Consider the following 12,500-nt stretch of genomic DNA (forward strand, 5'->3'; position numbering starts at 1 on the left):
TATATATATATAGATAGATAGATAGATAGATAGATAGAGAGTGAGAGAGGGAGAGAGAGATTTGATTTGAAAAATGATTATTTACAGAACAGTTTACATGCCCTGTAAAAAGCCAGGGAAGGATGATAAGCATCTACGGCATACCTATTTCAGAAGGGTGAGCAAAATCGGGTAGAAATTTATGATAGTAGTTATTATTTTTAGCAACAGGTATTGTATTTTCTCAATCTCATTTCATTATTAAGGGCGAAAATGATGGTCTTAAGTGGTTTAAAGAGTGCTATGGGGAAGCGTTGACTTTTACGGGCTTCAGCTTTCACTTTGTTTAATCATTTCATTAAAAAAATGTAGGTATCAAATAAACAAGATATTCACTTGTTGTCAAGCATGATTCAACGTTTCCTCTTCACATATCAAAGATATTGGCATTTATGATATGACAGTGAGCGATTATCACAGGCGTAGTAAGGTATTTTAAGGGGTGGGGTGGGGGGGGGCAAAGTAGGTTCCCCCAAAATTTCCAGGAGTTCAGGAAGTTGCAGAAAGCTCCTGGGTTTTACCAGTTTCAAAGGGATAGACTCATCAATTTCTGCGCTGGAATGTCTGACATTTTCATTTAGGAAATGCTTGACATAATGGTTATTTCATCTACAACACTAGATTCAGTTGTAGCTGCCCTCCCAGTTGCAGGGGTCAGTGTTCTCAACGTCTGGGTAACTTGGGAATTGCACTGTTCGTTTACAGGGAATGTCCTCGAAGGTTGAGGAGTGGGCGTCAGAAGTTGGGTCCCGCCCCTCCCCTTTTCCTAGGCCTATGGTCATTCGATGTTCAACCTAAGGTAGTAGTGCTTCGTAGTCTATCGGAAAAGTGGGGCACCGTGATGAGGGGTTTAATGCAATGTAAAAAAAGAAAGAAAGAATACTTACAGTCACAGAAAATGGAAATTCTTCGGAAAAATATATCTCAGCTTTAGAGGAAATCTCTCTTAACAAGACAAATGGACGTAAGATATAGGTTTATCATACTATGTGAGGCATATGGCAATGGCCCGTTTGAAGAACTCGATTACCTATTAGCAACGCTTTCGTGGCAAAAAGGGCTTATTCAACATGTCTTCCATCCTGCCTGTTCTCTGCTTGTAAACAATTGCGCATGAAATAAGACGTTAAATTCTGTGAATCCGAATTATTTCTTGAATCTGAAAGGGTAAAAAGTAAAATATCTTTACTTGATATATTTATTATTATAAAAGTCCAATGCTACATACAGAACAATATTTTTGCTGTAAAATTTTGTTACATCAAATCTTTTCACGGGAACAACAACTACACACGAAGAAAGTCTGCGGAATTTCCCCTCCGCATTTCAATGGGGAGGGAGGGGGGGGGGCTTGAATTATATCCAATTATTTTAAAGAAATTAAGATGTGTGTTTATGATAAAGAAGACTATGACTTCCTGTAAAATAATACATTGATGTAGAAGACAGGGTGTTAGTGTACAATTTTAAAAGCCATACAAGAAATATCTTAATGGGAAGTTGTAATGTTGACAACAATGTTACATGTTACAAGTTTATCATAGACTGTAGAAATGTAGAAATCCTGTTTTGTAAAGTATTCGGTCAATTTCTCAGTCCCAACATTCAGACACAGAACAAGTAAGCATAATGAAATAAATAAAAAAGTGAAGAAAATGGAACACAAATTACATACTGAAGAACAGGAGACCATTAGTACGAGATTTTTCATACCATGTGTTAATGATACTGGCTTTCCTAATATCACAATCGTCATCATCACATTTGCCATCAAACAGCCCCTCAGAAGAAAAAAATAGTTTGAATAAAAATTATTAATTCTTCCACATTTCTTTTATCGTTTAAGAACTAAATTAAAATCAGTTTTTTTTCATTTTGCACATTTACTCTATATACAAAACTTTGAAGTTTAAATGACACTGAAATAACACGCAGTTTTTTTCCATTCTGTAATTTACACACTGCAAAATGGCACATTGAAGAAAAGATTTTATTATTTACAAGAATATTTATACAATACACATTACTTCTCGTCACTACACGTAATCTGTAAATCTCCAACGTAGAAATAGTATCCATACAGACTTTACAAACATCTGAGTATTTTCATAATGACTTTCGATAGACTGTCTAATCTGAAGAAAAAATAGACAACAATTTTCATAAAGATTTTCACATTTCATCGAGCTATTGGCTTCACTTTTAAAGATACTGAAACTGTAACACACGCACGATCTACAGTGACCTTGCAAGACACACCCGTTTCATTCCCTTCATACTCCCAGCTCTTTAACACATAACGACATATTGCTACCGCATGGACAGTGCTTGGAAGAGAAGATCTGGCAACACTGTACAAATACACACACTGCCTTGTCGACCACGCACGCACACTTTGGCAATATATTTCTATATCTGTGCAAGAAACTGTTTCAGTCTCTTTCTATAAATATATATGTATTTAACCACAATCTAGATAATGCATTCGCTTTTTAATTCTTTTCATATTCACCCTTGTATAAGCAAGCACAGCACACTCTGTCCTTCTTGAGCACTACGCATTAGAGAGAAGACTCCCGAAGGATTCAAATGCCAGAGAGATCGTGAAATACAGCTATTCGTGCAATCTTAATGGACGTATTGCACATTCAGACACTGTTTTTTACCACCTAATGTAATCTGCCGCCATTTTCGGGTCTTGTATCCCTCTTTAGACCTTGATGCTGTAGTCCTTCTCCTTGCCGGACACGTAGGAGCGGAACTGCGACCTGGAGTGGCCCACGTACGCAGCGGAGGCGGCCTCGGCCTCCTTGTTCCTCCGCCTCATCTCCAGGTCGCACTCCGCCTCCGAGAGCTCGTTGTGGCTGCTGGAGAAGCCGACGGGCGGCGTGATCTGGCGCGCGAAGCCGTACTTGCCGTCGTCCGAGCTCTTGGAGTCGGAGGCGTGGCCGGCCTTGGGGAAGGAGAGCGAGGTCTCCTGGGTGCCGCCCCGGATGCTGGCCACCATCTTGCTGAGGCCGCGCCCCTGGAAGGCCCCGCCGCGACCCAGCTTGTTCCCGTCGCTCTTGCGGGGGAACGACTTCCGCTCCAGGATGGGCGAGGGCTCCGTCGACGTGCTGGACTCGGGGGCGTGGTAGATCAGGTCTGGAAGGAGGTCATCAGGAGGTCAGAGGTCATCAGCTTGTGAATGAACGGAAGAAATGATGCCGCGGGACGAGGGCGACGGACCAGATGACATGCAAGGTCGTGGATGATAAGGAAGAATAGGAAAAAAGTAAGTACATTCAAATGAAATTAGGAACACAGCTGGCGGACTTACTGTGGTGGACGGTCCTGGAAGCCGGCCTGCGTGCGGCGTGGGCGGCCTGGGCGTCTGGGCGCGGCTCGAGCGTGGCCAGGTGGGGGTCGAGGGGCAGGTGGAGCGCCGTGTGGTGGCTCTCGAGGGTGGCGGAGTCCAGGTGGATGGAGGACTCCGTGCGCGAGGACGTGGCGTGCTCGGTGTCCGTATCTGACTGCAGGGAGTCATACTCTTCACTTTCACTCCGGGGACCGCCCGCACCGCGCCCGCGACTGCCGCTACGCCCGTGGCTCTTTTTGGGCGTGGGTCGACTGGGCTGATGAGGGGCACGTCGGGAAGGGTTGGCGGAGGGACAGGAACGCTTACTTAGGGCTAGGGGAGTGATGGGTGGTGGTGCTGATGGCGGTCGGTGAAGGTGCCGCGGTCTCGGGCGTCTGTCACTCGCGGGTCACACTGTCAAGCTACTGTCACGGGTTTTGACGCTACAGTATAGCCTTTGGTATACTGTAGTGGTCATCGCAACGAAAGTCTTTGCTAACGCGGTCACGGTTGTAATGGTACTGTTAGAAGTTACATTCTCAAAGAGTCGAAGGCTTGCTCTGTCGGTGGCAAAGCTTTGGCGCAGGAGATTCCTGCGGCTCAGAGGCAGTGCCACTGTGCATAACAAGATAAAACACTGCATCGATAGGGATGGAAATATCAAAGCTACGATGGCACTACGATGTAATCAAGAGCATTGCTTAAGCAGTAAGGCAGTGAATTAACAGAGATAGCATAACAAGCAATTAACAGAGATAACAGAACAGATTCTTCAAGCTTTCAGTATGTGCGACATCTCTAGTTTTACTCTCGAAGGAAAACAACTTTATCTCCATCTCCGCTGACTATAATAAGGAATCTAATAGGTCAACAGTCACTTTGATGATCTAACGTCACGGTGAGGCTCGTATCTCACACGTCTTTCCCGAATCTGCTCTCTTGTCATAATGATAAGATCACTGTCTGGATGTGCGCACTGTCCGTCGAGGATGGTGCCGGCACTTGGCACTCAGGGATGGCAATGGATGGTCACTCAAGGTCAGGGATGGAACCCTCACTTAAAACTAGGAGACTATCCTTGTCTGAGGCTATGCTTGTGAAACTAGTCTTGCAATCTACTATTTCTAGGCTTTACTTTAGCTTTACCCGATTTTAAAAGAGATAAAAGATGTTCGTATTATTATCCCCTTCAGTGTATTAACATGATTACAGTGATATATCAGACGTGTGGAAAGAGAGGGGAGGGGATAAGGATGACAGTGTGAAGGGGATGCGAGCGGAACACCCTTTTCAAGATTTCCAAGGACCCTTATATCCTTACGTGAATTCAATGTACAAACGGCAAATATCCATACCATATGAACTTGCTGTCATTTTTAACGTGTCTTTATAAAGTTCAAAATAGTAGATGCATATGATATGGACATTTGTCTAATAGCTTATTACCTATAGGATTAACAAACTAACGTGATAATATATTACTGATTTATGATTAAAGTTCATAAGATTAAAATTACATATTTAACCCCAATTGGCTAAATCAGACAGAATAAATCATGGCTATCCATTAGCAGTAATAATGGTAATAATATCAATACGACTAATACTATTATAATGATAATAATAATAATGAGAATAATAATAATAATCATAATCATAATAACAATGACAATAATAATGAGAATAACAACAATACTAATGATAATAGTAATATTAATAATAATAATGATAACAATAGTAATAATCATAATAATAATAATCATAATAATGATAATAATAACAATAATAGTAATTATAATAATGATAATGATAATAATCATAATAACAATGATAACAATGATAATAACAATGATAATGTTATAATAATAATAATAATAATAATAATAATAATAATAATAATAATAATAATAATAATAATAACAATGATAATTACAACACAACAACAACAATAATAATAATTTATAAAAATAACAAGAACAACCATAAAATGATAATAATAATAATAATAATAATAATAATAATAATAAAAATTATAATGATAATAATAATAATAATGATAATAATGATCATAATAATAATAATGATAATAATGATAATAATAATAATAATAATAATAATAATAATAATAATAATAATCACAACAACAATAATAATGATAATAATAATAATAATAAAGACAATAATGATAATATAAATAATAATGACAATGGTAATAATAATGATAGTAATAATGATAATAACAATATGATGATACTAATAATATTCATTATAATGATAACAACAATAATAATAAAAACAATTACGATTAATGATGACAGTAATTATAATGGTAATAATGATTGTTAATAATAATGATAGTAGTAATAATAAAAATGATAATAATAATAATACTAATGATAATGATAATAATAATAATAATAAGAAATAAAGAAATATTATTGATAATGATAATAATAATGATAATATTGATTATTATAATAAGAACTATTAACCATTATTATTATTTTCATTATTATTATTATTAATAATAGTAGTGATAATAATGATAATATTAATAATAATAATAATGATAATAATAATAATAATGATAATAATAATAATAATAATAATAATAATAATAATAACAATAATAATAATAATAATAATAATAATAATAATAATAATAATAATAATAATAATAATAATGATAATAATGATAATAGTAATAGTAATAATGATAATAGTAATAATAATAATGATAATGATAATAATAATAATAATAATAATAATAATAATAATAACAATAATAATAATAATAATAATAATAATATTAGTAATGATAATGATGATGATAATGATAATAGTAGTAATGATAATAACAATGATGATCAAAACAATGATAACAATAATAATAATAATAATAATAATAATAATAATAATAATAATAATAATAATAATAATAATAATAATAATGATAATAACAAGGATAATTATAATAACAATAATAATAACAATAATAATGATAAGAATAGTAATAATGATAGAATAGCAATAACAACCATGATAGTAATAATAATAATGATAATGATGATTATGATAATAAGAATAACATGAATATCATTATTATAATAATAAGAGTAACAATAGTAATAATGACAATATTAATAAAAACCATGCTAACAACAATGATGATGATAATAATAATAATAATAACAATAATAATGATAATGATAATAATGACAACAGTAATACTACTAATTATAATAATAACAGAAATAAATAACAATAATGATGGTAACGATAACAATGAAAATGCTAAAAAACAACAATAATAATGATAATAATAACAATCAAAATGATAATGGAAATGATAATAATAATAATAATGACAACAGCAATAATAATAAAAATAATAGCATTAATAAAAATAATAACAATCATATAAACAACAATAATTAATTTCATAACAATAACGAGCTCATAACACTCCAACGGCGCCCTGACCCTCCGCCTGCACTCACCCAAGGTCGACCTCCCACTAGACAGGAGGACGAAAACCTACCGAAGTCGGAGGGTGGCCTTCGGTGACCCCGTAGCGGGAATCCTGGAACACGAAGGTCTGGAACTTATTGGTGACCGTCTCGTCCTGACCTCCGCGGCCCTCGCCCAGCTGGAAGGTCGCGTACGGGTAGATGTCTTCGGAGTACTCTGCGCGGAGGAGTTGCGAGGCGTGAGTTGTGAGGCGTGGGTTGTGGGGCGTGGGTTGTGAGGCGTGGGTTGTGAGGCGTGGGTTGTGGGGCGTGGGTTGTGAGGCGTGGGTTGTGAGGCGTGGGTTGTGGGGCGTGGGTTGCGAGGCGTGAGTTGTGAGGCGTGAGTTGTGAGGCGTGGGTTGTGAGGCGTGGGTTGTGAGGCGTGGGTTGCGAGGCGTGGGTTGTGGGGCGTGGGTTGTGAGGCGTGGGTTGTGAGGCGTGAATTGCGAGGCGTGAGTTGTGAGGCGTGAGTTGTGAGGCGTGAGTTGTGAGGTATTGGTGTTTGTTGTTGTTGTTGAGCGGAGGTGTATGTGTGTTTGGGGGATAAAGGGGGGGAGGTGCGTGGTGGTATCGTATGGAGTGATGTGTTTGTGTGTGTTTTTATTTTCTCTTTTTTGGTCTTTATGTATATGTGTGTTGTAAGATCATGGGATGGAATGTAATAATCTTGGTTCAAAGGTATGGCTGTGTTGCGTGTCTATACATGGGTGTGAATCAGCAGAAGTACGACAGAATGAAATAGAAACACTGAAGGGGGTGGGTAGTAAAACGCTCTTAGCGTGATTGATACAATGGCAGAAAACAAAATACAATATGCAAACGAGATTTATTTATAATGAGATATCAACTTCGAAATCCTTCACTGAAAGGGATACGATAGGAAACAAACCGTTAAAGCCAAAGCTGCAACATGATTTTATAAACGCATCTGGCGCACAATAATTCATATGTAATTAAAAAGATATTCGACTTCATAACGATAGTCTACAGAGGAAATATCCTTTTAATCATGTAATTGAGCTTCTGAAGCCTGGAGACAAATCGCGCTGGCGTGAGTATCCCTTTCCCTTCCCACCCGGTACCTGGTGCTCCCTCCCCACAGCAAGATAAGCTCGCCGTGCAGGTACACTACCTGTCTCCTTCTCCGTGGTACCTGATATTCTCTCAAGAGTAGCAGGTACTGGCTGGGGCTTCCTGACGGTGGCGTAGTAGGTGTCTCGCTGCTGCAGGAGGTTCGTCTTGTTCTGTTCGGCCTCCTGGTCCTCGGTGGCGCCGCTTCCCGTCCTGCCGGCGGCAGCTCCTGCAGGAACCATGCCTGTTGTTATTGGTGACAGTGATCGCATGAGATCAAGAAGATGGCATCAAATGAGGATGCTGCTGTTGCTGTTTTGTTGGTAATAACAAAGATATTTATCATAGCAATAAAAACAGCAACAAACAGAAACATTGACAATGATATGAATATGACAACAGGCAATGATCAAAACGTGAACGATAGTTATGAAAACCATATAATGCAAATATTGACCATGATGAAGAAAAACTTGCGATTACCCTAAACGTAGACCACTAACTGATCTTTACGCATCTAGAATATGAATATACATAGCTCGAAAGATAACATATTTGACAAGACTACACTAAAGCCAATGAAAAGTGAATGACAGAGATAATTAAAATCAAACAAAGAAAACGGTAAGAAAGAAGAAAATGGCAGAAGCTGATAAGACAACATACCAATATAAACATGTAATGATAAAAAAGAGACAAATTAAGCTCTAGTTCTGTTGTTACAGCCGAGAAAATACTTTATTTTTTTCTTCAGGTGTATGAAACCAACAAAGAGAAAAAACAATCAGCACAAATGTATTCAATTTTGGGTTAATTAAAATGAAGAGTAATGCAGTATTATGTGAACCGACTTGGAACTGAAAAAATAGTTTTTATTATCATGGTGGTGTGTCATGTAGTTTATCGAATATACCATTTCATCCCAACAGTTACGTTTAAACAGGCAATATCCAGAGAGAGAGAGAGAGAGAGAGAGAGAGAGAGAGAGAGAGAGAGAGAGAGAGAGAGAGAGAGAGAGAGAGAGAGAGAGAGAGAGAGAGAGAGAGAGAGAGAGACGAGAGTGAGTGAGAGAGAGACGAGAGTGAGCGAGAGAGAGAGAGAGAGAGAGAGAGAGAGAGAGAGAATGAGCGAGAGAGAGAGAGAATGAGAGAGATGGAGAGAGAGGGAGAGAGAGAAAGAGCGAGAGATAATAATGATGAAATATTACAACATATAGATTTATATATTTATTTTCATTTCTAAATTGATTTCTTCATCACTCCAAACAATTAGGCATTTAGGAATCCTCAAAGAAAGCTTAATGAATTGATATTACAAGTACAAGGAACTACAAGTAAAGATTCTACACTTTGATATAAGGTCACATACCATATAAGGTCACATACCTTGACCTAATAACCAAGTTCACTGACAAAAAATAATCAAACTCTAAAATGTACGTTATAAATGGTTCGATATATTGTACTAGCTGAGGAAAATTTGCTTTACTTGCCTCATTATCAGTCGAAGTCTATTCATACTAAAGAGTGAGTGTGTGTGTGTGTGTGTGTGTGTGTGTGTGTGAGAGAGAGAGAGAGAGAGAGAGAGAGAGAGAGAGAGAGAGAGAGAGAGAGAGAGAGAGAGAGAGAGAGAGAGAGAGAGAGAGAGAGAGAGAGAGTGCTGTATATACATTCTAGAAGAAAGATATCAAACAAATGAAACACAAACACAAAATCTATATTCTTTAATCTATAAAGAATAACAGAAACAACTGAGTATCCATCATTCAAATAAAAATGCCTGTTAACAGAAAAGTAACAATATAGACAAAACACAATCCATGCACAAGATCGCAAGAACATGCAAAAGACCTCATAAAACGGGTGTCAACATAGAGACAAAGAAGAGACAAACACCCGAAACGAAAACCGTGAACCACCAAAAGCGATTGATTTAATGTCTTAAAAAGTTCTGGTCAGCCGACCGTGCGCTGGGGTCGCATGCGGCGTCACCAGTCGTGCGACAGAGCGAGGTCGGGCGGCGACCGGGGCGAGCACTCACGGCGGCGGAAGCAGAGGACGGCGGCGGCGACGGTGAGCGCCAGGGCCAGGGCGGAGGCGGCGGCGGAGGCCATGAGGCGCGGGTCCGTGTGGATGGGGTTGGGCGGCGCCAGCTCCAGCTCCCCCGCCGGCTTGGCCCCCACGCCGCCCCCGGGCCCCGTCGTGATGTCCACGGTGGTGGTGGTGGCGCCCGCGGCGTTGTGGGCGGTCAGACGCAGCCCGAAGATCGCGCCGACTTGCAGGCCGCCGATCTCGTACACCTCCTGCGGCGCCAGGCTGCTCGCCACTGCAAGGGAAGGTCAGTGAGCAAGGTCGCCGGGCAGGAAGGTCAGCTCGATCCCTTCTGACAGGAGATCAAGATATGAGGACATACCACTATAAACATGTAATGAAAAAAGAGACAAATTAAGCTCTGGCGTTCTATTGTTTCAGCTTAGATAATACTTGAAACTTTTCTTCAGGTGTATGAAAGCAACAGAGAGAAAAGCAATCAGCACAAATGCATTCAATTTTGAGTTTATTCAAATGAAAAGTGATGCAATATTATGTGAACCGACTTGGAACTAAAAATATAGCTTTTATCATTATGAGCGGCGATGCGGGCAGAGGAATGGCAGTCTCATGAGAGGAAATGCTTTGTTTTTCTGATTTTCTCGATTGTTTTATTTCATCTTTATTCATTTATTTATTTTTTTATCGAGTTGAAATGTTCCGCGGTCCACCTACTAAATGGTCTAGGAAGAAAACATGCGATAAAGAGTTAACCGAGCCTTTAAAAGCCTTTCCTCCCATACTCCCGATTAAACATGAAATCAGTTGTCATTACAGACAGCAGAGTCGCTCGCGCCGCCCTCGCCAGCGGCCCGAAAGAACCCAGCGAGGCCAAGATTAGTGAGGTAAGTCACCCTCCAACCTAATCGCAACTTAGACTGACCAGACTGGCCAATTTCCCTTGCAACAGCCCAGAGACTCACGCGTGGTCCACGTGGGGTCCCGCGGGCGTCGCAGCTCCAGCGTGAAGTGCGTGATGGGGCATCCTCCGTCCACCCAGCGGCCCAGCCACGCCCACACGCCCGTGCTATTGCCCGAGGCCACGTGGCGGGTGGGCGGTGCCACGGGCGGCGATCCGGAGGTACGGGCGGTCAGCGGGCGGGACGGGGGGGAGATGCCCACGTGGGTGCGAGCCGTCACGTACACCTGGGGGTAGAGGGGAGGTCAGGAATGCGCTGGGGAGAAGAGCATTACGGAAATGTCATTCTTGTTTTGATGTAGCTGCTGCTATCATCTCATTTCACTTCATTACAGGGCGAAAACGGTTAAAAAGGATGTGGCTGCTTGCTGGAATATATATATATATATATATATATATATATATATATATATATATATATATATATATATATATATATTTTTTTTTTTTTTTTTTACTGGAATAGCAGCGTACCTAATCATAATAACACTCATACACACTATTTCCATTACATCCATTACTGTCCTAAAACACACCTATTCCCAAAACGCAATCTTCCTCATTCTTTTTCTCCAACAAGCGAACCTCACTGAAATACAAACAATGCTTCATAGTCATTATACCTATCGTTTCCGGCAATATCATCACTGTAGTTATTATCGTCACCTCTACATCATCACATACAATGCGACCACCTGCAATAACCGTCTCCTAACCTAAACCTACCAAAAACACACTCCACTTCTTTTAAACCAGGAAACGCCACCGCAATGGAAACTAAAAAGGCCCTTACAACACCCGCCTTTTCCCATGGCCGAAAGAATGCTTATACCTTGATTTTCTGAACCTTTCTTAACCTGCATTGCAAGCTCCCGCCCCTGCAACGCCCTCCGCCTCACCTGATACTCGGCGCCGCACTGCAGGTCGGTGATCACGTGCCTCGAGTGCGCCCGCCCGAGCTCTCGCGTGTGCCACACTCCTCCGCCCACCGCCGCCCGCCACCATACCGCCCACGCCCGGACTGGAGCACCGCCCGTGTCCCCCGCCGCCCACGACACCGTCAGCGTCGTGGAGGTGGCATCCGCGATGTGCACAGAGGGCGCGGCAGGTGGCACTGCAACGGATGTGCGAGAAGTAATTAGTGAATATGATGGCAATCAAACAGCGCCACATAAAAAAGAAAGAAAGAAAGAAAGAAGAAAACAACTCCCAAACCTACCGATAGGCCTACATCTATATACACAAAATAGACATAATACGTAAGACTTACCTTGCACGTGCAGCACATGCGTAGTGGACGTGGGCACGTAAGGAGACTTCCTCACGCTGTGAATGGAGCAGGTGTAGTTGCCCCGGTCACTGCGTTCCACCCCGCGGATCACAAGCGAACCGTCTGCCTCTTGCGTGAACCTGCGACGAAAGTGAGGTAGAGTAATTTCTGTCTCTATCTGTCTGTCTGTCTGTCTGTCTGTCTGTCTGTCTGTCTGTCTCTCTCTCTCTCTCTCCCTCTCCCTCTTTCTCTCTTTATACCGTAG

At 40.4% G+C, this 12,500-nt stretch overlaps 1 protein-coding gene across 1 annotated transcript in view; it reads right to left on the reverse strand.

The window, feature by feature from the left end:
- Positions 1 to 1,223: 1,223 nt before the first annotated feature.
- Positions 1,224 to 12,500, reverse strand: part of LOC113819090 (cell adhesion molecule Dscam2) — a 61,655-nt gene continuing 50,378 nt past the window's right edge. Inside the window, exons 19-26 of the mRNA XM_070139808.1 lie at positions 12,236 to 12,375; positions 11,865 to 12,079; positions 10,970 to 11,192; positions 9,997 to 10,281; positions 8,018 to 8,200; positions 6,918 to 7,063; positions 3,359 to 3,653; positions 1,224 to 3,183 (exon numbers count right to left, since the gene is read on the reverse strand). Of these exons, the coding sequence (XP_069995909.1) occupies positions 2,750 to 3,183; positions 3,359 to 3,653; positions 6,918 to 7,063; positions 8,018 to 8,200; positions 9,997 to 10,281; positions 10,970 to 11,192; positions 11,865 to 12,079; positions 12,236 to 12,375 (1,921 nt within the window). The 3' untranslated portion in view covers positions 1,224 to 2,749. The remainder of the gene's footprint in view (positions 3,184 to 3,358; positions 3,654 to 6,917; positions 7,064 to 8,017; positions 8,201 to 9,996; positions 10,282 to 10,969; positions 11,193 to 11,864; positions 12,080 to 12,235; positions 12,376 to 12,500) is intronic.

This window comes from Penaeus vannamei, chromosome 26, assembly GCF_042767895.1.
Source record: "Penaeus vannamei isolate JL-2024 chromosome 26, ASM4276789v1, whole genome shotgun sequence".
Classification (NCBI taxonomy): Eukaryota; Metazoa; Arthropoda; class Malacostraca; order Decapoda; family Penaeidae; genus Penaeus; species Penaeus vannamei.